The 27,235-nt window shown below is 49.2% G+C and overlaps 1 protein-coding gene and 1 pseudogene across 1 annotated transcript in view; both read right to left on the reverse strand.

Annotated features, from left to right (window-relative positions):
• The window catches only part of Vps35l (VPS35 endosomal protein sorting factor like), a 101,200-nt gene that overhangs the window by 2,175 nt on the left and 71,790 nt on the right, over nt 1–27,235 (reverse strand). Inside the window, exons 27-29 of the mRNA XM_055627537.1 lie at nt 19,188–19,327; nt 6,541–6,706; nt 2,634–2,752 (exon numbers count right to left, since the gene is read on the reverse strand). Of these exons, the coding sequence (XP_055483512.1) occupies nt 2,634–2,752; nt 6,541–6,706; nt 19,188–19,327 (425 nt within the window). The remainder of the gene's footprint in view (nt 1–2,633; nt 2,753–6,540; nt 6,707–19,187; nt 19,328–27,235) is intronic.
• Nucleotides 7,703–7,810, reverse strand: LOC129691548 (small nucleolar RNA SNORA24; annotated as a pseudogene).

Here is a 27,235-nt window from a genome sequence, read left to right on the forward strand (position 1 = left end):
GGGAAGGGAAGGGAAGGGAAGGGAAGGGAAGGCAGAAAGAGGTCAGCCAGACTGAGAGCACAAGAACTTGACCTTGTTGGCTTTCGAGATGGAGGAAGGGGGCCAAGAGCCCTGAGAAACAGGCAGCTTATAGAAGTTGCCTTGCCTGGTCAACAGCTGACAAGGAAATGACTACAGACTACCACTACACAGCTGCAGGTTTTTCCCAGTGTCCCCCAGGAAGCGTCAACTCAGTTAACCCCTTATCTTTGGGCTCATGAAACAGAGACATGCAGCCCAGCCAGTGCTGACTTCTGACCCTGCCACATGAGCCAACCACAGATAGGCGGGGTTTGAAGCTGCTCCTAAGGGATGGCCATTGGTTGAGATGGCAAAAACACCCCCTCTGCAGGCAAGCTCAGGAGCAGGCTCAGAGGAAAGGCCTGAGTTCAGGCTGCTCAACTCCAGAACTCATACTCATGCCTGCAGCCCATGCCATGCTGACTGGTCCCCTGGTGGGGAAGCAGGAGCCACTTGAAGAATGTGGTGGAGGAGCAGGCCTTGGTGTGGGTGCCCAGGCACACGGAAAGCAGAGGTAGCACGGCAGGAGGGGCCCCTGTCACCTCCTGGATGCAACTTGCTGACTGGTCAGCTGTGGCCTGCCCTGGTCTCCTGGGTGTCATCAGGCCACGTGCAAGGCTGTTTCCCTTGGACACCCATTCCCCTCTGGTGCTTGGGGCAACAGGGCACTTGCTTTCGGCTGCACTAGAGAATTAAGCTCAGAAAATTCAACTTCAAATATCACAGTCTCCCCTGAGAGAGGTCTTTCAACTACATTTCACTGAAGAGAATGAGTGTTTTTAAGCAGCCATACCACACAAACTCTAATTGGCTCTTCCTCCCTCATCAAATTCCCCAATAACATTTTATCCTAAAACATTCAATTTGGGTTTCCAGTGCCACAGCCCATTATAAACGACGTCACTTGAGATGTGTCAGGGATGTGAAGGCGTGCTGGCAGACAGTGAAGCCAGAACGGCAACTGAATTTAAGGGAAGCCAGATAGTGCCTCATAACCCCGAGGCTCTCCACAGGTTTTTCATAGGAAAAAAAAAAAAAGCTGTTTTCCTGTGAGAACTGTCATTTCCAGGGAGCTCTAGGGGGCTGGCCCACGTCCCAGCATCTCACACCCAAACAACTTCTAGCTCACGATTAAAGCAGAACTCAATCGGTCACGTGACCTCTTGGACAATTTTGGAGCCAGGGGGATTCCCAAGCAAGAGGGCATGGGACAAACAGAATACTTGAGTGCTAGGCTCCCAACAGCAGGAAGCCGACCTCCAGCCCTGATCCCGGGTGGCGGCAGGCTGGGCCCAGCTCTCGGCTTACCAGCTGAAGAACTGAAACGGGTACTGTGAAAGTGGGAGGCAGCAGGCTGTCATGCTCACTGTCAGCTCACTGCCCAGTGCATCTGTATCTCCCCCTCCCTCCTTGTTTATTATTTTTGTAATGTTTTTTTTTTAGGTATTTATCTTATCTACATCTGAGTATTCTGCTTCTATGTCTGCATGTATCTCGGAAAGTGTTGGACCCCCTGAAATGACGGCTGTAAGACACCAGGTGGGTGTTGGGTCATCGCGTACTTCTTCTTTGTCGTTTGTTTTTGTTTTCTTGAGGCTGGCTTTGAATTCAAAAAGATTTTCCTGCCTCGCCTCCCGAGCCCTGGAATTAAAGGCGTGCGCCATCCCCACCCGGCTTGTCAAGTGCCAAGCCATCTCTTCGGCCTCATTTTATTTATTTGACTGAGACAGGGTCTCTTTGTAGCCCTGGCTCTCCCAGAATCCAGTATGTAGGCCATGCTGGCCTTGAACTCAGAACTGCCTGCTTCTGCCTCCAAGTGCCAGGATTGGGACTAAAGGCATGCACCACCCCACCCGGCAAGCCTTGATTTTTTTTTTTTTTTTTAGAAGCAGCCTTATGAAGCCTAAGGCTGATCTCAAACTCTCAGTGTAGCAAAGAATACCCTTGAATTCTTGAGCTTCCTGCTTCCACCCCCAAATGCTAGGATCACAAGTTTGCATACCACACTGTTACCATAACATATCCTGTGCTGGGATTAAACCCAGGGCCTTGTGTATGCTCATCACTGAGCTATATCCCAGACCACTGTTTTTTGTTGTTGTTTGTTTTGGGTTGGGTTTTTTGTTTTTTTGAGACAAGGTTTCTCTGTGGAGCCTTGGCTGTCTTGGACTCACTTTGTAGACCAGGTTAGCCTCGAGATCCACCTGTCTTTGCCTTCCTGAGCGCTGGGATTACAGGTGTGTGCCACCATACCTGGCTCCCAGACCACTGCTTAAGACAACCAGTGACCATTCTGTCTCAGTCTCTGAATGTTAGAATTGTGCGTGCCACTGTGCCCAGCCTCTTTGTTTGTTTTATAAGCTGAGAGCAGACTCTTGGGTACCAGAGGCTGGAGTGAGCTGAAATAGGATGTTGGGGAAGCCCTGTGCAGGCAGAGACAGCCAAGGCCAAGCGCCTAAAGTACTGGGAACCATGATCCAGTCAAACTGTTTGCCTTACACAACGGAGCACTTCATATCTCCCCGCTGTGGGGCTTCCAGAGTGTGTGGCTGGTGGAAAGGGCAGGCACCCACCTCGTCCTTGGCCAAGGTTTTCAGGTGCTCCAGGATCTGCGCCATCACCGCCTCACACAGCTTGCTGTTCTCAGCCAGGAACTTGGAGTCTCCCCCGTACAGGCTGTCATTGGAATCAACTGGGTGAACACACAAGAGCAGCATGTCACATGAGATTGGCAGATGGCAGGAAGGCCTGCAGGGTGTGTAGGAATGGCCAAGAGGACCCACTGGCTTTCAGATTCACTAAGAAAACATCTGACATCTGGCCTAAAGCAACAGTCTGGGCCTGAGGCCAGCAGTGTGGAAGTTACCCTCCCACTGGCCACACCTGGAGGGCACAGCAGTAATCATAGCGATCCTCTCAGCAGCTGCCAGGTACTGTGGCAAGCACTCTCGCTGTTATGGAAGGGTCCACAAAACCAGCACAAGAAAGGGATGGCATGTACATTTTTAATGAGTGGGGAAACTGAGACTGAGAAGCAGGCCTAGCTAAGATGGTAAACTGGGTGGTCCGATTTCAAACCCAAGCACTTATCGACTGCACCCAGCTGCCTGCCCTGGGACCCTCAAAACCAATGGATTAGCTTTATAGTTCTAGAAGGTTCTGTTTCTACTGCCAGGGAAGATAAGTATTCAACAGTGTTACCCAGATGTGAACCCTGAGAGTACAATAATGACTAACATGCCCAACAGTGCCAATAGTGGCATAAATGCTAAGGGAGCAAACAACCACTTCCTGATTGGACTTAAAGCCTGCTCCACAAGATGGAACACGTGCCTGCCATCATATTCCTCAGGCCAATTACTCCCAAAGCTTCTATGCCTGAAGGTATCTCCTTCCTTTCATTAGGACAGCATCTCTCTATATAGTTCAAGCTGGCCTTGAATTTACTGTGTAACCCAGGCTGGCCTTTAACTCGGGGCAATCCTCCTGTCTCAGCCTCCAAGTGCTGACGCTACAGGTGTGTGCCACCGTGTCTAGCTCTTTAGCAAAACCTCTGCTTGTCCACCTCCTATGACAGCCACAGCCTAGAGAAAGAAAGTCAGCCAAGGATGACTTCTTCTGCCCTGCGTTTTTCAAAGAGCCCGGTCTCTGCTGGGTAGGAGAGACAGCATGCAGTCTGCTCTGGTCTGTTTGGGTCTTCACTTGAACCACGAATCTCAAGCAACCTGCGCATCAGAGGATAGCTCTGTGGCTCTGCCTGTGATGGCTGACGTCATTCCCTGTACAGGGCCCAGAACACTTCAGTTTGCTTTTGTTTCTGCAGGACTGATCTCCATTTCCGTAGATACACATGCAAGCATTTGGAGCAGAGAGCAGTCTCCAGTGTCACTTTTCAGGAACTGTCCACTTTTTTCTTTTTTTAAAGATAAGGTCTCTCGGTGGCCTGGAAATCACTTGTTAGTATACGTTGCCTGTCCAACCAGCCTCAGGGATCACCTGTCTCTGCATTCCTAGAGGTCCTCATGCTTTAATGGTAAATGCTTCACCAACTGAGCCATTTCCACAGGCCTTCCTCTCTGGTTGGCTTACAAGAGCCTTCATAAACGACAAAGATCCAGCTTCTGCCTCTTGGAGCTTATGTCTTCCCTCTACACTCGCATGAGCTTCTGCTCCCATTTTCTCAACTAATCCTTTAACTTTTTCCATCCCAGTGCCCAATGCCGATGTCCCCATGGCTGGGTGCAGTGTTGTTTGGCCAGGTGCCTAGGTGGCAGGAAGCAGAGACCAATGCCAGGAAGAGGAAGTGTGTGGCACCTGATCACTCGGGTGGCTATGCCCCACCCTCCAGCAGGGCACAGAGCAGTAATCTAGTCCTGTTCAGACAGCAAGTCAATAAGCTCTCCGTCTACCTGCTGAGACGTAGCTGTGCTTTCCTGGTACCCTTGTGTTACCGTCCCTAGGGAACAACTGGGGAGGATCTCATCTCCCCCACAGTTAGAAGGAGATGGTATACATAAGAAACACAGAAGGGCCCCCAGTTTGACCTCCCTGTTCTACAAAGGAAGAACAAAAGACAAAAGGGTCTACCTGCAGATGTGCCAGAGGCAGGGGGGGGGAGGCAGATGGACAGTCCTGTTCTGGAATAGGTGACAATCTCTCAGTGACTACACAGAAACAGTCCCTGGATGTGGGCTACAGAAATGGGTAGGTGTTCGAGAGACACTTTCCAAGACCAAGAAAAGTCAGGCCTTGAAATTCTTAAGAAATGACTCTTTGGAGCTGGGCATGGTGGCGCACACCTTTAATCCCAGCACGAGGGAGGCAGAGGCAGGGTCCTGTGAGTTCAAGGCCAGCCTGGTCTACACAGTGAGTTCCAGAACAACCCTGCCTAAAAAGAAAGCAAAGCCCCTTTCGGGAGCTGAGAAGATCCCAAAGCGCCAGTCATGTAAGAGTGAAACTCACATCTGCCTCCCTGTGTGAAAAATCGAGGTGTGGTTGCAAATGTAGTGCAAAGACAGAAGGAGGCAGAGTGTGTGGGGGGGGAGGGTCACGAGAGCTCACGGGCTGTCCAGCCAAGCCAACTAGTGAGCTCCAGGTTCAGTGAGAAAAAGTAAAGTGGAGAGCATAAGATACTTGACATCACACCTGTCCTCCACACGCATACGCACACACCCAGGCACACACACAGCCATGCGGCTATGCGCGGTTTCCCAGGAACTAACTATAAAAATTATCGTCCTTTATTTTACGTAGTCGCTGTAGTTTGTGTTGGCTCTTCTGGAGAGAACGGGTGGATCTGCACACAATTCAACTGAGAAAAGAAAACACCAGGGATGCTTTATGTTCATCTCTGGCTGCTCTCTGGAACAGGAGAGCTTCGTATGTTCCCCAGCTTTTGATTTCAGAGGACGCCAGAAGAGTTCAATCCAACCCACGATGGTGGATACCTGCCTGCTTCTCACACAGACTCACCGGCCCACAACCCCGGCTACCGTGCGTGCCATTGGCAGGCTCCCTCTCTACCGGTAAATACTAGTGTGTCTTCTCTGAAGCACTTGAAGCAAGCGCGGACATAAGAAGGGCAACTCCACGTAGGAAGCTATAGGGAACCATCGTTTGTGCCGGCTGAAGACTTCTCAGTGTGGCTGCTTGGGTCACCCATGCTCCGTAAGAAAGGTCAATAAGTCCACTGGTTCCCCAGGGAGAATTTCGGTGGAATCACACTTTGGGTTGTTGTTGGGGCTTCTAAGGAGCAGGTAGATGTGTGTGTCTCCCCAGAGAAAACTTTTTATAACAGCAGCTACTGAGTGAGGTCTGCACTGTCCTAGGATCTGGGATAGGAGCTGAGGACCCACTAGAAACAAGGTTGCCCTGGCCCACCCACACAGACAAGCAAACAGCCCATGGCAGTAGTGAGGGCTTGGATGGGACAGTGCTGGGCCATGAGATCCTAAACATGGGCTGTATTTGCTAGGTAGCCCAGGCTGGGCCTCTGACATCCTACAGCGGAGGACGGCCCTACACCCATTCTTCCTGCCTGTCTGGGATCAGATGAGACTGTGTGATCAATGTGAGGCTGTGTGGGTTTAATTAATTAGAAGTAGTAAAGAAAAGGAATTGGAGGGGTTGGAGGGGGCACCACAAGGAGGCTGCTCTCAAACCAGTGCCACCACGGAGCAAGTGAGTGAACAAGACTGCCCCCTTCCTCCCAGCAGCTGGACTGTGAGCGCCTGCTGGCCTCTGCTCCCCCATAAGCTCAAGCTACAGAATCCATGCCAAGGCCCACACAGACTGGGGGGTAAGCCTGTGATGTTCCTCGTCTACTCCAGTGACCCAAGGGTAAGTCTGCAATCCCAGTACACACACACACACATACACACACAGACACACATACACACAAATATAAGAAGAGATGGTGAAACAGTGCCTTTGCTGTCCAGGAAATGGGGGCGTACTGAGGGCGCGGCGGGTTGCCGCTACCTTTGTCTATGTGGTAAAGGTAGGTGTCCTGACTCATGGCCGAGAGCAGGTGCAGCACGGAGGTGTAGATTCGGATTTTGTCATCGCTGCTGTCCTCCCAGGTGTAGTCCTGGATCACATTGAGAAGTTCTCGGACCAGAAACAGGACTCCGTGTTCTGGATGGTCCTGGGGGAGAAAAAAACATGACAGATGGACCCAGACAGGAAGCAGAGCGGTAAACTGCCTGCTAACCCAGTGCTTTCCTGGAGCAGCTGTCGAGATCATGGTGCCCGGCTGCTTTGTAAGGGCAGGGCCACTCACAGGCCGAGGCAAATGGCACAGAGAGAAAGAGCAGCTCGCCCAGTGATCATGCGCTTCAGGTTAGGGCATGAGCAACAGCCTCCCTTTTGGATCCATCCAAGGGATGACAGGCAATCACCTCTCGGCTCAATGGCTGGTGCTTCCATGATCACTCCCTTATTTCTCGTGCACAGTGGTGGATGAGAGTCACATTTGTCTAATTACAAAAGGAAGACTGTGGGTCCTCAGCAGACGACATGGCAGAAGCCACTGCACTGACTTTAAATACAGCCCCGCTCAGGTTTCAATTCCATCCTCAAACTGTGGATCTCCTTCTGAAAGTGCCTACAGTCCTTACTTGCAGGAAATGAATGTGCAGCCGGCCCCACCAACCCTCACACACAATCCCTGCTCCCTGGGTCCAGCCATAACTCTCCTATTCTTAGGCCTGGCTCAGCACTGGGTCTTAGCAGGACACACTCCAACAGGTTAAGAAAAGAAGGCGGAAAAGAGGATTATTTGCACAGCTGGGGCCAGCGTGAGGCTAGGCGCCAGGGCCTGGTGCCAGCAGGACACTATTCTTATCCCAGGCTGAAAGCAAGGGGCAGGTAGGGGCACTGCTGGAACCCAAAGGCCTGCAGCTGGAGGCTGCCTGACACAGCTGCAGCCTTGCCTGGAGGGGCAAGGCTATGGGCAGAGCATAGCTCGGGATCAACTGCGAGGTGACAGGCACTGAGCGTGGGTTCCGCAGGCACACCAGTCCACAGGCTGTGTCTCCTGCTTGCTGGGTGGTTTGGAAGCCAGATGAGTCTCCCAAGGCCACTCTCCCTGACACTGACAAGTGTGTGCAAAATAACTGGCACCTCCCAGATGAAGAGTTAAGAATGTTCCTTGTATAGGTCCCAATCCAGTATCAGTTAAAATGGTGACAGCTTTGTCAGTCAACAAGAAAATGCTCTTCCATGGCTAGGAAGCCGCTCTCCCTTAGAATTACACTTATTATTTACTCTGTGTGTGTGTGATCGCGTGCGTCTGTATACACCATCATGCACAAGCTAGGGTGTATGTTGGTTCTCTCTTACTACCGGGTGGGTGTGGGGGATTGAACTCCGCTCCTCAGGCTTGGTGGCAGGGGTTATCACCTGCTAAGCCATCTCATTGGCCCGGGAAGCTCTGTTTTTTGTATTTCTTGAGATAGCCCCACTACATTGCTCAAGCTGGCCTTGATCTTATGATGCTTGCCTCCCGAGTAACTAGGATTACAAGACTGGAATGCCAGGCCCAGCTTGCTGCCTCCCCCTCCTCCCCACCTCAGCACATCCTGCCACCAGAAGCCATCTTATTTACTGCTTCAGAGAACTGCCCAGTCACATCTTGGGTGACCTACATGTGTCCTGCAAACAGGCAGGAACTACATCTACCGCATCTGTGCTTGCCACACACTGCCAGATCTATTCACTTGCACACTGGATCCTGGTTTTTGTTTGGAGGTATGTGTGTGTGTGTGTGTGTGTGTGTGTGTGTGTGTGTGTGTGTACACAGGTGGGCGCACACACACGCGTAAGTGGATACTTGTGAATGTGGCACATGTGTACGTGGAAAATAGATGGTAAAGTTGGTTGTCTTCTTCAATCGATTTCCACCTTGCTTGGAGACAGGCTCTCTCACCTGGAGCTCACAACTGGCTAGACTGAGCAGCCAGCAAAGCCCCGGGATCTTCCTGTGTCTGTTTTCCCACACTGGCATCACAGCTCTGCCACCATGTCTGGCTTTTCCTGTGGATGCTGGGGATTGGGACTCAGGTCCACATGCAAGCACTTTACTCACTAAGCCAGGTATAACTCAGACTGGCCTCAAACCCATGATCCTCCTGCCTTTGCCCCTTCAGCACTTACTAACACAATCAGCCGAGATTTCTGAATGGTGCCTCCAGGAGTACACACTGGTATGCCCAGGTGTGAGCATGTACCCTGGCCCTGGCATAGTGAGCGGCATAGGGTAGGGCACATAAGAATCATGGTGAGTAAATCATATTTTTGTTGACACTTCCCAGGTGCCAGGCACTGAGGAAGCTACAAAACTGGCTCTGAAGGCGGCTGCGGTGCTTTCAGCCCACCATCAATCACCAGCCAGGCCTCACGGGTATGAGTGGGCCACAGAGGGCGAGTGGCTTCAGCTCATGCTGCCAAGCACAGAGGGGACTCAAAATTACAGCCCTGGCAGCATGCCTCCTGCTGGCTCCCCCCTCTTTGGGTGAACTGGACATGTCTGTGTGCAGAGGAGAAAGCTGTGCACGGGGTGGCCGAGTAGAGCACAGGCTCGGGGCTCCCGCAGTGGGGAGGGCAGCAGTGGCCTCATCTGGACGACTGTATTTGCAGTGGTACTGCCTAGGGTTGAAGATTTGGCCGGAGAAACCTGGGAGGTACACAAGCCATTCATATCTATGGGAACTGTTCCTACTGTATGAGCAAGAAGGAGGCTGCGTGACGCTCAGACATCCAAACAGTTTGAGCTGCGCACGTGTGGGCCACCCAGGCGAGGCTGCCTGCCAGCCGGTCCCAGCGGCAGCCGTCCTCTGCTTGCAGCTGTTTCTAACTAGGCTATTTTGTTCAGCTACGTGGATACTAAAATACATCTTTTTTTTTTTTTAATTTAGGGCTCCACCTTGGGAACAGATCACAGTCTGAATGTTCCAGCAACTTCATGTCAGCACTAATGCTCCACCCTGTGGGAAACCAGGGAAGACACTGTCAGAGAGGTGGGGCCACAGGCAGTGGAATTCGGGGAATGGTTTGGGGTGAGCACTTCTGCGGGCTTCAGCTTGTAACCAAAAAAGGTGACAGATTTTGTCCACGGGACTGTATGAGAATTCCGTGTACTTTCTGTGTTTCAGTGGCCGAGACATATGTTTTAATACTTGAGGGTGCTTCAATAGCTGAGGCCAGGCACAGGCAGATGATTTTTCTTTTTGAGCCGGTGTCTCATGTATCTCTGTCTGGCCTTGAACTTATTACACAGCTAAGGATGACTCTGGCCTTCTGTTCCTCCTGCCTCCACTTCCTGAGTACACTCGGGGAGTACATTCATCTACTTCCTACTGCATCAGGTTTTCTGTAGTACCTGGGATAGAACCCGGGCTTTTGTGCATGCAAGTGAGCACTGTAGCAACTGAGCTCCATCCCAGGCCAGTAACCCTTTAAAGCAACACAGTGGTTTCAATCTGTGTGTAATATTAAGCTGGTCATTTTATTGTTTTGGTTTTTTTTTTTTTTTTTTTTTTTTTTTTTGTGCGTGTGGTGTGCGTAGTCTGTGTGTACACAGATATGTGCTAATGCATCTATGTGTGGGGGCCAGAGGTTAGCATTAAGTGTCTTCCTAGGCCACTCTCCATCTTGCTTTTTCTGAGACAGATCTTTCACTAAACCTGGACCTCAACAATTTGGCCAGACTGGTTGGCCAGTGAGCTCTAGGAATTTACCTATCTCTGCTACTCAACCCACTCTGCCCTTTTTGAGACTGGGTTTCAAGATTTTGAACTCACTACAAACCAGAAGATGACCTTGAACTTACACCCCCTCCCCCAACTCCGTGTTTCCTCCATGTAGCCCTGGCTGTCCTGGAACTCGCTTTGTAGACCAGGTTGGCCTCGAACTCACAGAGGTCAGCCTGCCTCTGCCTCCCAGAGTGCTAGTGGTAAAGGTGTGTGCCACCACCACCCTACCTTAAACTCTTGATGCTCCTGCCTTCATCTCCCACAGATTATGGGAATGTACAGCCTAACCTGGTCTTATTTGGGACAGGTTATTGAACTCAGGGCTTCCTGCACGCTAAGAACCACTCTGCCAACTGAACTAAAAACCCCAGTTCACACGAATTTTTACTTCTTTCTTCTCCTCCTCCTCCTCCTCTTCCCCAACCCCATGTCTATACATGTTACACAGCATGTGAGGCTGTGCAGGTATGCATGCTATAATTGGGCATGCAGAGGCCAGAGCAGGATGGAGGTCTTCTATATTGCTCTCTGACTTACACTGCCTTGAGAACTGGCCTGTTCTCAAAAAGCTGCCTGTTTTGGCCAGGCTGGTTGCCCAGACAGCCTGTTTCCAGGCTGGGATTATAGGCATCCATAGCCATGCCCCATTTTTACATGGGTGCTGGCAAATTAAGCTGAGGTCCTCATACCTGCCGAGCAAGGGCTAGTTTCAACTGATTCTTCTCCCAGTGCTGTTTTAAGAAAAACAAACAAACAAACAAACAAAAAACTAAAACAAAAAAGGGGTGCTGGACTGAGATGGAGCTCCAGCAGGAAGATCTCTGGCTTTCCCTGGCCAGCCTCCCTCCTAGATGGAACAACTCAATACCGAAGAGATGGTTTCTGAGAGGTAACTAGAAACTAAGTCCTCCCTTTACTAACCCAACAAAGGGTTTGACGCTGTCCCTCCGCAGTCCCTGCTCTCAGAAATTCCTACTTCATCACAGTTCCTGGGAGAAGGACTATGTGAGAAGCGACTGCTGGCCTTCTCAGGAAGCTGAGCTTCAGGCAGCAGAGACGGCAGCAATGAGTCTTTGGGCCCTGGCAGGGTCACTTCTGGCCAGTGACCTTTCACCTCTCTGTGCCTTACTGTCCACTTTGGTTCAATGTTTTGAGTGCACATATATGAACGGTTGGCTGGTTCATCAAAAGAGGGATATATGATTAAGTGAACAGTAAAGTCTGGGTGTGAAGGAGCCAGAACACCAGTGGGCTGGGAGCATAGCAGGAAAGAAGGGCCTTGAGATGGGAGGTAAGACAGAGAAGAGACAGCTCCCCAGCAGGTGGGAGACTGTCAGTGCGGGTACCTGTGTCTCCCTGCTCCCCGGCAGCTTTGGACAGCCTCACGATCCTGGTGGCTTTCTTCCAGTCCCTGTGGTGTGCACAGCACTCTCTCCGACCTCTAGGCCTTCATTCAAAGTGTTCCCTGCCATGGAGCCCTCTCCTCTTGCACCAAGAGTTTATTTTCCTTCTAATCTCAGCTGAAAAGGTGTGGGCCTTCTCTGGCATGGCTTCTCTAACCACCTGGGAGCTCACTCTGGCCTTTGCTTGTTCAGGCAGAACCTCTCACCATACCCACAGAGCCAATGGGCAGTGACCTGGAGTCCTCTTTGGCAACTCGTGTGTGTGTGTGTGTGTGTGTGTGTGTGTGTGTGTGTGTGTGTGTGTGTGTGTCTATGATGCCTAAAACCACAAAAGTATCTAATCCAATGAGTGAGGTATTTAGAAGACCCTGAAGCAGTGGTGCCTGGAATTTTCTCAGATGGAGTTAACTGTGTTGAATATTAAGCCTGACTTTTTCTGTAGGGAGCATTTCAAGTCTCAGATTAGTAGCTAATTATGGACTAGGATGACAGAAAATAAAGGGTGAATTGGACTGTGGATTTCTTGCTGTCTCTATAGCTGCTTTTAATGAGGAAAAGATGAGAAAATGTATCGCCCCACTGCAGCCTCAATGCTCAGGGCCAGAGAACAGATCCTAACACTTCTGGTTCCTGCAAATCCCAACACAAAATTAAGGGTCTGAAACCACGACACTGAACTTGATGTTCCAGTTCTACTTTATTCATTCCACCGAAGATTGCTAAATGAGAATGTTCCACTCCACGGAGGAGGCTTCTGTAGACAGCGGTGAGACACAGGGGACTCCACACCCCCCTCTCCTAACGATGCACTGAGCAATGTGTTGGCCAGCTAGGATACCTCCCCCCAAAAAAACCCTGCATTGTACATCCCACTTCAATTAAACAAATCAATCTCTTCTCCCCTGAAAACCACAGAAAACTCTGCTTTTGTTAATAGTTTCTATCCAGGTATGGAAGGTAGGAGGCCAATCCAGCCCAAGCTTGCTTGGTTACATGCAAAGTAAGATAAACTCTGTCCCCTAAGTGAACTTTTAGGAAAAAATCTTCTATTTTTATTATTCTCTTTTGCCTATGCATATCAATTTCCATGTGATTAAAATATGATGCTTTCTGGGATGGGACACGCACTTGAGTAAAAGCTTAGATAACCAACCGAAATAGACAGCCACCTACTCTATACCCCTGAACAACTGAACCCCTTCTCTTGCGCTTCATAAAATACTGGGCTAAATATGCATCTACCAGTACTGTCGGGTATCTATCCAGGTTCTGGAGGAGATACTAGCATGCCTGTGTTTATGGCAACACTGCTACAAGGGCCAAGGTGTGGGAACTATGTGCTATTTCCACAGATGAATGACTAGAAAAGGAAGTCTATGCATGCAGTGGAAGGCCAGGGAACCTTCAATAGTACAGTCTGTAACACGTGACAAAATGGGTGAAGCCTGAGAACTCATGCTAAGTGAAACAGGCCAGTCACAAGTACAAGCACTGCCTGAGTTCATTTAGAGAAATCTAAAACCGTCTAATTAATGGCTCCAGGGGTGAATGGCTGTTACAGAAGGTGGGAGGGGGAATGGGGAGTTAGGGACCAACAAGCACAAATTTCCAGATCAGCAAACAAAACACTCCCAAGATCTACGTAAGGTTAGTGACTGTAAGCTTCTGAAAGCTCTTTCAGAAGCAGAGCTTATGTTCCACGTTGCTGCCATAGTGAAATACAATTCTCAAACAGTAACCCCTCCTCCCCGTTACCCTCCCCACTTCTCCCACAGAGCTGTTATGTGAGAGGGAACAAATCTGAACAAGGTAAACATGGAAGGGGGGTTGTTTTCCTACAAAATCCAATCATGGTGCTGTGGCTCGGGTGTGGCTCATCTGATCCCCTCCTGGCTTCGGCTACTCACATGGAACCTCCCTCTTACCTGAGGAGCCAATCATCAATTCAAAAGTCCCTCTTAACCCTTAGAGGCTAGACTCCAGCCACACCAGAAACCACACAGTACCTAACCCTACAGACATGATTTTTTTTTCATACATATATACCCATGATAAAGCTTAACTTATAAATTTGACAGTGTAAGTTTCTTAGTTCCTTTCCTGCTGCTGTGAGAAAAATGCCCTGACAAAAATAACTTCAGAAAGGACAGGTTTATTTGGCTACAAGCCAGGTTGTAGCACATTACTGCGGGGAAGTCAAGGCAGCAGGAGTTTGAAGCAGCTGGTCACCTCACATCCACAGCCAAGAGCAGAGCCATGAATTAATGGCCACTAGGCTTGGCTCAGGCTCGTCATTCCAGTGAAGTACTCGATTCCCTGCTAGGGAAATGGTGCCACCCACAATGGTTGGGTCTTCCTACCTTGATTACGGTAATTCGTTCCCCATGACACACCCACAGGGCAACCAGATCTAGACAACCCCTCATTAGATCACCTTCCCAGGTGATTCGAGATTTAATTGTCAAGTTGACAATGAAATCTAACCATCACAGTAAGAGACTAGCAATAACTCATCGTAAATTAGAATGAGTTTAACAGCATACGATACATATTATAACAAAAGTTAAGATGTTTTTCTTTTCCGATTGAACTGAAAACGTGTACCTTTTCACAGAAAGGACCCACTCAAGGGCTTCTCTGGCAGATTCAAACAGCACTGCTATTCCTGTGCTTTGGGCACTGAAGTAAAAGCTGTGTGTGTTCACTGACAGTCGACCTGACAATGACAGAGCGGGTAACACTGCACAGGCAAAGACTCACATCCCTGAAAGGGTGGCATGTCACCACTATGCAGAATGGCACGTAGTTGAAAATGTATGAGTCTCTGGAGCTTTCTGTTTAATATATTTAGATAGAGGGTGGGTGCTGGGAACTGAAAACTGAATGTGAAATAGCAGGTAAGAGGTGCTTCTATATTAATGCTACTTTCCCTGAGGAGGGTGACGAGCTGCTAACCGCTCATGAGCAAAGCACATGGCAGACTCTCTAGGCTCATCATTTGTCAACGACCCTGGAGGAGACAAATCTACACTCAAATCTCTGCTGTGCTTGTACAGCCCCAGGCACAGCCTTTTTAGCTCTAAGTGTCTGTAAGTGAAACAGATTCATTAATTCCTACCTCACAGGGTTTGAGGAGGATTCTCAGAAGCTATGTAAGTGCCAGTGAAGGGCTCTGGCATAGCACCGAGTAAATGCATGTTCCTGGGGTCAAAACTAGAGACACCTCAGGAGGTAAAATGCTTGTTGTGCAAGAATGAGCACCTGAGTTACATCTCCAACACCCATGGAAAAGCCAAAAGCGATGTGTACCTGTGCCTGTACCCATGGTGCTGGGGAGGAGAGATGGCTAGGTAGATCCTGGGCTAGCTGGCCAACCATTCTATCCTAATAGGTGAACTCCAGGCTCATTGAGAAACCTTGTCTCAAGAACTGAGGGAGAGGAACAAGAAAGATGCTGATGTTGACCTCTGACCCCACCCTCCAAACTGCAGTTACCCTTCACTGTGTGATCATCACTGTACCCCACCAAGTGCAGCCTCTGACACCAGGAAAAGCAATGAAGCCGAGGGTGCTCTCTCGATACCCATGTGCCAGGTTGGCAACTGAAGTGAGGTTTTAAACGTGTCTTTAGATGCCTAGGGGAGCCGGGGAGGAAGCACACAGCCTGTGTGCTCGGGGCAGCTGCTCCCGTGTCTACCTGAACAAGTCACAGAATACCAAGCCTGAACAGCAGGAGCTGATTCCTCAAGGGGAGCCACCAGCCCCCGTTTGCTTTAATGTGGAAAACTCGTCCCGAGTGCTTTCCATCATCCTGTAGGAAGCAAGTGTGACCGAAGGCTGGATTCCACCCTGTGGTCACCAGCTTATAACTCCAGGGAAGGAGGCTCTGGTTTACAACATGTTTTCACAGCTAGGAGTTCATTCAACCCACACAGCAGGCCTGCGAGGTGGTCATTTTGACAACATGTTTGAAAGATGACTGGTGAAATTTGGAGGAATTACGAAACCATCTCCAAGAGCTATGAGGTCATGGGGTCAGGACTGAACCCAAGCTTGTGGTTTTCAGAGAGACTCCAGCCACTTCTGCAGCACGTGGGAAGCGTGTGCAGGTGGTAAATAGCACCTCATTTAATCTCCAAACAACGATCAACATCAACTGCTTCACTGGAAACTTGGGGTTTTTTTCTCCAGTCTTCTTACATGACAAATATCCAGGCCACACAGAGCACAGACAAGGAGGCCCTGACTATATTGTCCTGGGATCAGGCGCCCAGGTAAGGGATCTGGGAAGCCTCTGCAGCTCTGCCCCTTGACCCCTCATCTCTCACCCCTCACCAGGATTGCTGCCTACCACAAAGGAAACAAAAGCCTTGCCCCAGAACAGGTCTGAGGCTGGGCCTCCTGGTTCCCCCCTGAGAACTTGGAATCTGAACAGAGAGAGCCCACTGCTGAGTCATTTTTTGTTTTCTCAGCTTGGTAGAGATACATAATCCACACAGGGGACAATAAACCTATTCAGGACATACAATTCAATGACTGTTCCTTCAGCCAAAGTTGTGTGGCCGTCACCACAATCGACTGGAGAGTATTTCATCACCCCTAAAGAAACCCAGGCCCCAACAAGTGCTGAGTCACTTGCACAGGCCAAACTCAGCATGACATTTCTCCAGGTCTGGTCCTGGGAATGCCCCATCCTGAACCACCCATTGCAAGGAAGGGTTTTGGGAATACTGTTTTGATATTTGGTTTGCAGGGTTTTGTTTTTCTTTTTCCAGGGGTTTTGAGACAGGGTCTCGGGTCTCCTGACACTCAAATCCCCCTGCCCTGGTTCCTCCCCCCCCGAACCCCCCGGCCCCATGCTGAAAATGCAGGGGAGTGCCACCACACCAACTGGCTGGTCCTATTTTGTGTCGCCTTCCTGTGGCAGCCATGTGAAGCCTATGGATTCCTGGGGCTGTTACTTACAAATCAGCAAATAAGACACCCGAGGCTTCAAGGAAACATGATCACACCAATGCAGTATGTGGCATTTTCCACTGTTTTTGTGACAACCTATGTATGGATTCTTTGTGGCGAGAGGTATCACGATGCTCTTTAGGGAAGGGAGACTAGTAGAACCCTGAAGCAAGGTGGGGCTGCTTCGTGTCTTGGTAGAGGACTGCAGTAAGCCAGCGTGCTGCATGTCTGTAACCACAGCATTGGGGGGGGGGGGACTGCAGTAAAGCAGCATGCTGCAGGGGAGGGCTGCAGTAAGAGAATCTTGAGTTCCTTCACAGTAGGACTCTCAGATAAAAGGAAAAAAAAAAACCCAAAACCAAATGACTGATCACAAAATATGGGATGAGACAAATGGGAAGGGAAGGGAAAAAGAATAGGGAGGAAAGGAGAGAGGAGAGAACAAAAAAGAAATGAAAAAGAAATAGCCTTTGCACCTGAACTGTAATAACAGAAGACCTGTTCACGTCTCTTGTCGACAAAGCCCCATCTACTGCCATGACCACTGAGGCTCCCTGCATGTGGCTCACAATCAGGTGAAAGGTAAAAGTACCCAGATACTTGGAAAGACAGAGATGTCATTTTGATCCAAACTCATGTCAGGAAGCAGGTGGGCTCCAAGTGAAAGACCAAGTGAGAACCCCAGCTATGGGAAGCCTTCAGAAATTCCTACTGCAGGATCCCCTAAAGTGGCCCAGTTTCTTCTAGCCCAAGAATGACTGCTAATCTCTCATGGCCACAAGAAGCCCAGTGCCTACAGTTTACTGTTCCAAAGAATCCTGCCTTCCAAGAGCTTCACTATGTAGTTATATTCTGTGCCCTCACTAAGTCCTCACAGAACACCAGGAGCTGGCACAAAGACCATCCTCATCTTATGGACAGGACACATGCATGGGTAACTGCCAAACCTGCAGAGCCAAGAGGAGGCAGGCCTGGCTCCCATTCTCACCAAGGTCACCAAGCCCGTGACTTGGCGGTGCAGATAGTACAAGGCACTGAATATTGGTGCCCCACCCCTCCTCACCCCTCCACAGGCTGAAACCCTGATCCCAGTTAGATGCTGTGACGGTTAATCTTGTTGTCAACTTACTGGACCTTGAATCAGCTAAAAGACACACCTGGTTGGGAAGAGAGAGATGGCTCAGCAGTTAAGAGCACTGGCTACTTTTTCAGATGGTCCCAAGTTCAGCTTTCAGCCTTATATGGTGGCTCATAGCTGACTATGATTTCCATTCCACGGAATTTGGTACCTTTTTCTGGCCTCTGTAGACAACCAGGCATAGATGTGGTGCACAGATACATGCTGGCAAACACTCAAATGCACAAAATAAAATATTAAGGGCTGGGTGGTGGTGGTGCACGCCTTTAATCCCAGCACTCAGGGGGCAGAGGTAGGAGGATCTCTGAGCTGAAGGCCAGCCTGGTCTATAAAACAAGTTTCAGGACAGCCAAGACTACACAGAGAAACCCTGCCTTGAAAAAAAAAAAAAAAAGAAAAAAGACGTGCCTGATCTGTGAGGGCATTTCCTGGGAAGAGTAATGGAGATGAAGCACCTCCTCCAGGTAGATAGCGCTGGGGAGAAGCAGTGCCTCTTTTGCCTGCCTGCCCTTAGTCCCTGCTACCAGTGCATCTGCCTTGCTGCTGCCATCCTTCCACCACAGAGCTCAGCTTCCTCAGCCTTCCAGTGTAGACTAAGGAATCTTTGAGTCCTTTAGCGGCAGACTGGGGACATCTGAGGAATCCAGCCTTGTGGGCTGCGCAAACACTAGGTTCTTAGCCTCTCCAGGACACCCATATGTGCAAGCCCTACTAATAATTAAATCCCCTTGTAGAACATGTCCATTTTATTGAGCCTGGTCCTCTAAAGCAGTGATTCTCAACCAGAGAGACATGACACCTTTGGGAAGTCAAATGACCTTTTTGCAGGGGTCACCTAAGGCCAGCAGAAAACACAGATTTTTATATTAGGATTCACAACACTAGCAAAATTACAGCTATGAAGTAGCAATGAAAATACTTTAATGGTTGGAGTCTCCACAATGTGAGCAACTGTATTAAAGGGTCACCGCATTAGGAAGGTGAGAACTACTGCTCCAGGGAACCCTGTCTCATTGGTGTTTAGAGGTGGGCCCTAAAGGATGTAATAATTAGGCTCCAGAGGACCAGTTGCCCAAAGGGACCAACAGCAACCCTGGCGTTCACTTTCTGCCATGTGATCATGTTTCAAGAAGAGGGCTGTCTATGTCCCCAACAGCACAGCACCCTCGGCAGAGCCACACTGGCCCCTGACCTCAGATTCTCAGCCTCAGAGCTGTGAGAAACACACATTTGCTCCTGAAGCGATTCAGTTTCAGGCACTCTGTCACAGCAGCCCACACTGACAATGACAGGGCCAGTCAACAGAGCCTTGCGCTTTCAGGCCTCAGGATGCTCAGGCAGGGTGAGTAAAGCCCCCCAGGGCTTCTGGGAACATACCGGCACAATCAATAAGGTAGAGAAGAAATTGCACAGGAACTCCAGGAGGAAGGGCTCCGACGGCCGCAGCTTCCCATCAATGCTTATCATCTTTGGGACTTCTGGGACGAGGCTGATGGCGGCTTTGAAAAAGGCATCAGCTGGAAAAGAAGAATCGGGATGAGAATTTTGAGAAGTTCAGGAGGACCTTAGCCTTCCGGGGGTCAGGCAACCCTGAAGGTTTGGTTTAGCCAGGGAGCCCAGCAGAAGGTTCTTCAAACCACCATAGAGAAAGGTGATGCTGTTTCTGTGGCAACCAGGAAACACTGTAGTTAGCCAGCTTTAGACTGAAGAGCTAAAACAGAGGGGAGACTTTTATAGACAGTCTAGAAAAGAGACTGAGGAGACGGCTGAGCCCTTGAAGTGCCTGCTGCAGAAACACAAGGGCTTGAGTTTGGATGCCCCGTACCTACACAAAAGCTGAGTGCAGCTGGGTACACCTGTAATTCCAGCACCAGGGAGGGGAAAGAGGAGGCCTGGGGCCTGATAGCCAGCCAGACTAGCCAATCAATGAGCTCCAGTTACAGTGAAAGACCCGTCTCAAGAAAAGGTGGAGTGATGAAGGAACATACCCGACATCAGCCTCTGGCCTCCACACACATGCTCCAAAGTAGGTATACACACATGTGCATATACTAACATGAACATGTACATAGCACACACATATACACCCAGTCACCTGAGCTAGGACCTAGACTGGATCAATGAGTCCTTATACCCACAGAGAAGGGAGGGGCTGTCACCAAGGTCCTGGTGAACATGGGAAATAAGCGTGAGGCAGGAGGATAGGTACTGTGGCGCAAACCTGAAATCCCATACTCGAGAGGGTAAAGCTGGACTCTGAGACCTAGGGCAGTTTGGCTGCACAGAAATATTATGCTAGCAAAATAAGCCAACACTGAGTAGTCTGAAGGAATGAATGTACATCTACATCTATACATGTGTGTATGTACAAACACAGGCATACTCGCACATGCGCACACACACACACACACACACACACACACACACAGAGCTCTAAAGAGTTCTAAGCTGGTAACATTTCCAGAGATTTATTTGAAAAATAAAGATATTTAAAAGAGATTTGTAAAACAAGAGGACTTCCAAAGATGGGAGGAAGTTAAAAGGAAAGGAGAGAGCGGGAGGGCTGGAGCACTGGGGACGGTAGGGAGGAACTTCTCTGTAGACCTCAAAGTATTGAGAAAAAGCCTCAAGGCAAAGCACTGGCCTGAGAAATAAACCCTTCCGATGCTCAGGAACATCAAACATGTTCATGGATCAGGTCACTTTCCACCAGAAATGACATGCAAGAATGCCACAGAAGGGTGCAGAATCCCGGGTGAAAGCGGGAACCCCAACTGCATGCCTGAGGGGCCAGCTTGACTGCAGATGTCGGCTTCCCAAGGAACAAAGGGCAGCGCTTAGCAAGAAAGCCATGCGCCTGAACTTGAGGGGGCAGCTAACTTATCTTCCTTCCCCAAGGAGACATAACCCACCAGGGAGGGGCTCACTGTGGAGCATCCTGTGAGGTGCACTGAGCTCTGGACGCTTCCCCGCCAGGCTGGCTCCCACAACCCTAATCAGAGTTACTAAGCAGCAGCAGCAGCAGCAGCAGCAGCAGCAGCAGCAGCAGCAGCACAGGGCACTCAGGTGAACACAGGGAACACACAGGGGGGAGAGGAAGAGCAAGAGCTGACGTCATAGAAGAGGCTAAGGGACCTATGAGCTAACTAGCATTACTGCACAGGAGCCCGTTGGGTACCCTGGTTGAGAATGAAGGAAGCAGCTGGCCTCAATCGTGTTGAGGACAGAGGTAATTTGGGGCTAGAAAAAAGGGAGGTGCTCGGGTTCAGTCTGGGTTCAGTCTCTAAAGGGAGACCCTGCTCCCCTATAGAGAAAGGCAGGTCCTGTCTGCCCTCCTGCTAGGGTGGCATGTTTAAAGTTTACAGCGTATTACTTCTCTCAGCACCTCCGTGCTGAGGCAGGCAAGCACAGGAGGGACCAGCTTAGTTAGCTCCTGGGGACTCCACTTGGTTTTGCCTATGTACAAACCAACTCCTCTTCTATTAATGCGCCTGGCAGCCCAGGCCCTAATGTGCACATACTCACATCTCTCTCCAAAGGGCGCACCTAGCAGCAGCCAGGTGCGGCCCCCACCTTACTCTGACAGTGCAGTCAGTTTCTCCTCCCCTTTAGGACTTAGGGGAGGATTTTTCAGTCTTACTCTGGCTATGTCCAGGTGGCAGAGTAAGGAAGGCCTGAGCTAGTTTTAAGCGCATATGCATTTAGGCAAATCGTATCCTCAAAATGAACTCTCAGGGAAAATCCTTTGCCTACGTATAAGTGGGCATGCAAATGATTAAAGTCAGGTGCATTGTGGGTGGGAAGGGATGTGTGCAATGAAGAATGTTTTAGAATGGTTATTTAACAATCTGTCCATCAAAACAGAGAACCACTCAAACTATGCTCCTTGGCAACCAAACTCCTCCTCCTCTTGAACCCTATAAAAGGAGGCAGCAGACAATAGCCTGGGTCACTGAGTACCTTCACTTGTGCAGCTCCCTGTCAATCTAGACCGCGTAATCCCCTTCCAATCTGCACTATCACTTTAGACCATGTCCCTGCTGCTTTGGAATCTGCAGCCATCTTTTCTTCTCCTTTTTATTAGTGTTTCTGAGAATTTCATATAGAGCACTTTGAGCATATTCACCCCTTCTCAACTTCTCCCAAACCCCATCTCCCTTTCCCTACCTACCCAGCTTTGTGTCTTTTTTTTTTTTTTTCCACCATAGAGTACAGTTTGGCCTGCCCATGTACTCTTGGATATGTGGCCTTCACAGGTGGGTGGTCAACCCACCCGGGGCCTCACCCTTACAGAAAACTGAGTCTCTCTTATTTCCTTCTTGAATAAAATGCCAAGACTCTAGAAACACCTGGCTCAAGCCCTGATGTTATTGTACAGCACTGTGATGTGCTTAACATCACTGCAATGTACGTTTAAAATAGTAAATATAGTGAGGTGGCACCGTGTGTGAAAACACTTGCTGGGCAAGCCTGATGTCCTGAGCACCATTCCTGAAATTCATATCAAGGTGGAAAGAGAGAACAACACTCAAGGGTTATCATTTGACCTCCACACACACATTGTGGAACACATAAACACACACACACACTGCAAACACATACACAATAAAAATACAAAAAATAAAATAGGATTTGAGGCTTGTTGCACAGGAAGGAATTTCATGCCTGGTACTGTAATCCTGGCCAAAAGCCCATGATGGGGGAGGTCATAGGCCCCATAGTAGAATCTGCTATTGGTATTTTGTTGAAGGATTATGCTGTCAAACCCCCTTGTACCTACTTTATGTCCAAAGGCCTTGTTCATTCAGTCAGCGAAGCTTCTGTTTTGCAGTGGAGAGATGCATAGCTGGGCAGAGTGCTGAGCCTAAATGAGACATCTAGATTGACCACCCTCCTCCTTCCCCCTCCCACCAAAGCTCAGGGAACATCTTGGAAGAGGAGGCAGAAAGAATGTAAGAGCCAGCGGCTGGGGAAAGGCGTTCTGAGACCCTGTGTTTTGGACGTGACATGGATGTCACACTGAACATTTGTGCAGCTGTGCTACCTGCACGAGACCTTCCTAAGACCAAGACAGTCAAGATCCCAGCACAGCTGGGGCAGAGAATCTCTAGGCCTTGCGCTTTACTGAGAAGCTATTGGCAGTTGATAGCTGCTGGGAGAGGTTCCCTGTGCTCCAGGGGGAAACCTCACATCCATGTACACATGTGCACCACTAATTAGACTCAGTGGGCCACAGATAGACAGACAGACAGACAGACAGACAGACAAATACATGAACTTGGAAGGGAGATCATATTATGGGGAAAGGGAAGAGCTGGAGGAGAGAAATAGAAGCATTAGATATGATTATACTCCATTTGTATACATGTATGAAATTTTCAAAAATAAAGAAAAACTTAAATATATAAGAAAATCTAGCCCAATTATTTAAAGCTAAGTTTTATGTTATGTATACTTGACCACAACAGAAAAGACAGAAAGAACCAAAAAGAGCCCTGACATTACCGGGCTTCCCAGCCCTCCCACAGAGGCAGGTGCCTGGACTCCACCATGTCTGGCTGTCTCCTGCACAGAAGCCCACTGTCCCCATGCCTGGTGTTACTGCTGTCCTGGAGAAGGGTCCTGAAGATCACACAAGCAGAGCGCTTCACAGTGGGAAATAAAATTCTGCTCCAAGTGGCTGGGAGGACCATTTATATTTTTCTATTTGTGTGTTTGTTACCAAGGGGCCGAGAGAATGTACCTATTATTATACCCCACTCGAGTGGCAGCAGCTCTGACCCTTGGCTTCTCTCCCTCACCCCACCCAGCTCCTATCTAAAGGAGGAACTCACAGTTATTTAAGGGCTAGGCACACATGGTTCCAAGGCAAATTCTTACTCCTTTCCCAGAAGGCACACCCCATACAAAAAAAAAAAATGTCTGGGAGACTTCTCCACGTCAGCTTAGTAAACAGAACTCAGTTAAAAACAACAATTTGTCCAAAAGTGAAAACAGGTTTTCCTCAGACCAGTTTCAAGGATCCTGTCAACATCGTATTTCCTCTCAAAACAACAACAAAAAAACCTACCAGGTGGAAGTCTTCCCTATGCTGATGAGACTGTATCCAAACTTCCAGGCTAAGTAAAGCCATCCTCCTGTCTCAGCCCCCAGAGAATGTGGGAGCTCAGGTGTGAGTCACTGCACCCAGCTAATGTTCATACTATACAGCACTTTATTTTGTAGCTATTAAAAGCCACAGAAGATAATGTGATAACAGATTGCATGTGTTTTTAAAAAAGAAAAGATGAACAAGTAAGAGGAGGCACTGGATTCTCATTCATAAAGAATGCTGTCTTGGGACTGGGCTGTGGCTCAGTTAAAGGAGTGTTTACCTAGCATGCAGGAAGCTGTAGGTTCAATCCCCAGCACTGCCTAAAACTGGCATGGTGGCACATGCCTGTAATTCTAGCAGTCAGGAGGTGGACATAGGTGATCAGAAGTTCACCTTGGGCTGCACGCCAAGTATGAGGTCAATTAGGGACACACAAGACCCAACTCCCCCCAAAAAGGGAAAACATAGAAGGCACCTTCGCATGCAGCCTGCACCTTAGCACAGCACCTGGTTCACAGTCAGTCTTCAGACGCTTGCTGCTGCTACAATTCCCCACCTCCCATCACATGCTTCCCTCCCCAGTATACCCTTAGCTAGGTGGTGAGTTCAAGGCTAGACTGTGACACATGAGAACCTGTCTCTGAAAACAATTTTCCTGGGTCCCTGCTGTCCTAGGAGAGGCCATCCCAGGTCTTGGGTTGGGGAAGAACAGCCAAGTGCATCACACTCTATGGGAACTGAGCAAGATCCCACTCTGCACTACAGAGCAGAGCTTGTGTGCCTGAGACTGGCTGAGACCTCCTGAGTCTGTCTCAAGACTTGAGGAGGTTTCACTTGGTGCTGGAGGGCCCCTCCTGGCTTTAGTAGGTAATGCAGTGTCCTTCCTGGAGTGTGTCTGCTCAAGGAGTCCCTCCCCTAAATCTGTCTGTCTAAACAATGGGATTCCAAGTCCTAAGACAGTGGTTCTCAACCTTTCTCATGTTGTGGTGATCCCAAACATAAAATTATTTTGTTGGACAGTAGTGGTGCACACCCTTAATCGTAGCAGAGGCAGGAGGAGCTCTTTGAGTTCTAGACCAGCCTGGTTTACAGACAGAGCTCCAGAACAGCCAAGTTTACCCAGAGAAACCCCGTATTGAAAAAAACAAAACGCTTGCTACTTAACCGTAATTTTGCTACTCTTATGTATTGTAATGTAAATATCTGATATGTAGGATAGCTGATATCTGATACCACCCCAAAAAAAAGGGGTTGAGACCCACAGGTTAAGAACCAGTGTTCTAAGAGATGGGACAACTGTCAGAGAGCTTCAGGGTTTGGGAGAAGGGGGTAGGGGGTACAGAGATATTACTGTATCTTTTCCTTCTTATTATTCATTTATTACAGGAATCTTTTCCTTCTTATTTACTGATTGATTGATTGATTGGCCATGCTGGGGATTGAACCTAGGACCTTGGGCACACAATGCACAAACTGTGATCACTGAGTTATAGCCTTAAAGTCCTATTGCTAGACTTTTCCCAGATGAGCACTCTGAACACTTTTCTAGCAAACACCATCCAGATTTAAAACCACAGACTGCTTATGTTTTCAACAGGATCCATGTGCACCCCTCCCCCAACACCTTCCAGACCCAGAAACATAAATTCAGACTGTGATGGGAGCATGTTCATTGCCCTTGCTGTTGCTGGTGAGGCCATGATTCAGTGCATGAGTTATGAGAGGCGAGGGAGAAATGCTACCCCAGCCGACCTTCAGCTGCTGTGTGCTCTCGCATAGAGCCTTAGGCCAGGGCTAAGGGAAGACTTTACCACTGTCAGCCTCACAAATTCTGAGTTCAAACTCAGGCAACTCACCCCTTCCCTCCTCACTTAGACCTTCAAGCCATCAGATGTCCTCCTGGCTAGCCCAGCTGGAAAAGCAGCCCAGTACAGAATTATCAAGGAATGATGACATCACAGCTTGATAAGACCAAGGGGTTGAAGACCCTACCCCTGGAAGGTAGTCTATTAAAGAAGGGCTAGGACGCCAGGTGGTGGTGCTTTAATGCTAGCACTTGGGAGGCAGAGGCAAATGGATCTCTGAGTTCGAGGCCAGCCTGGTTTACAGAATGAGATAAAACAGAGAAAGCCTGTCTCAGAAAAAGGAAGAAAGGAAGAAGGAAGGAAGAAGGAAGGAAGGAAGGAAGGAAAGAAAGAAAGAAGGAAAGAAAGAAAGAAGGAAGGAAGGAAGAAAAAGGGCTAGGACTATGAAAATAATTCCCTTTCCCAAGGTCCACAGCCACTGCAGTCTCTAGTATTTTCCATCTCTGCCTGGGCTCAGGTACGATGGCAGCATCAATACAATAGAGGTTAGCAAACAAAACACCAATCAGCACAGACCTTGGGGTGGGAGACGCTCAGTCAGCACCGGGCCTGTTGCACACGCATGAGGATCTAAGGTAGATCCCAGCACCCATAGAAAGGGCCTGGTATGGCGACAGTCACTTGTAGCCCTGGTGCTGGAGAGGCAAAGACAGGAGGAACCTGCCACTCACTGCGCCCAGTTTAACAGAATCAGTGAGGTTGGTGAGATCTTACCTCAAAGAAATAAGGGGATGGCTCTGAAGGAACAATGCCTGATATTGGGGATTCCACGTGCAGGGGTACATGTACACACACTCACATACACAAGCGTGTGCACACATGCACACACATTCACACGGGTGTGCGCCAGATCCTGAAAACTTGATGTGTTGTAACCAAGCGATGAAGATGACTTTGGCAAAGCCACAGGGTCCACAGGCCAGCTGGCCACCGAGGTTTAAGCCTGTTACTGCCAACCTGTGCTTCTGCAACAGGAACTGTTCTTAAAGCAGTTAGGTTTGAGGACACAAGGGCCACTATTTCAATGATGCCAAAACAGAGCAAGATTTACAGAAGTACAAACACCTAGGGACAATTAAGTGGCACATTCGTTCTGGCTTAATTGTTACCAGTGACAGCTCAATACAACCTTGACTTGGCCACATGGATTCGGCAGCATGCCCTTTCCGTTCACATTGGACATCAATATTTAATGCGACGGTCCACTGGAGACGTATAAATTATTTCCAATTTCATCAGCACCAACCAAAGTTCCAGGGTGTGTATCTGCCCTCCCCCTCTCATTTCAGAGTGCTCAGGGCAGAGCCGGGCTTGCTCAGCTTACAAGTTACTTCATATTTGTGGGACAGGGCAGGGGTAGTGACTCTCTGCCCTTCCTGCAAGGCGCTCAGGGGGCTGTGCATTCTGCCTGTGAATAGCATGCCTACTTTCCCCTTAGCATTAGGGATTAAGTAGCCCCCTTTTCT

Source organism: Psammomys obesus, unplaced genomic scaffold (assembly GCF_907164565.1).
Source record: "Psammomys obesus unplaced genomic scaffold, mPsaObe1.curated_primary_1811, whole genome shotgun sequence".
Lineage (NCBI taxonomy): Eukaryota > Metazoa > Chordata > Mammalia > Rodentia > Muridae > Psammomys > Psammomys obesus.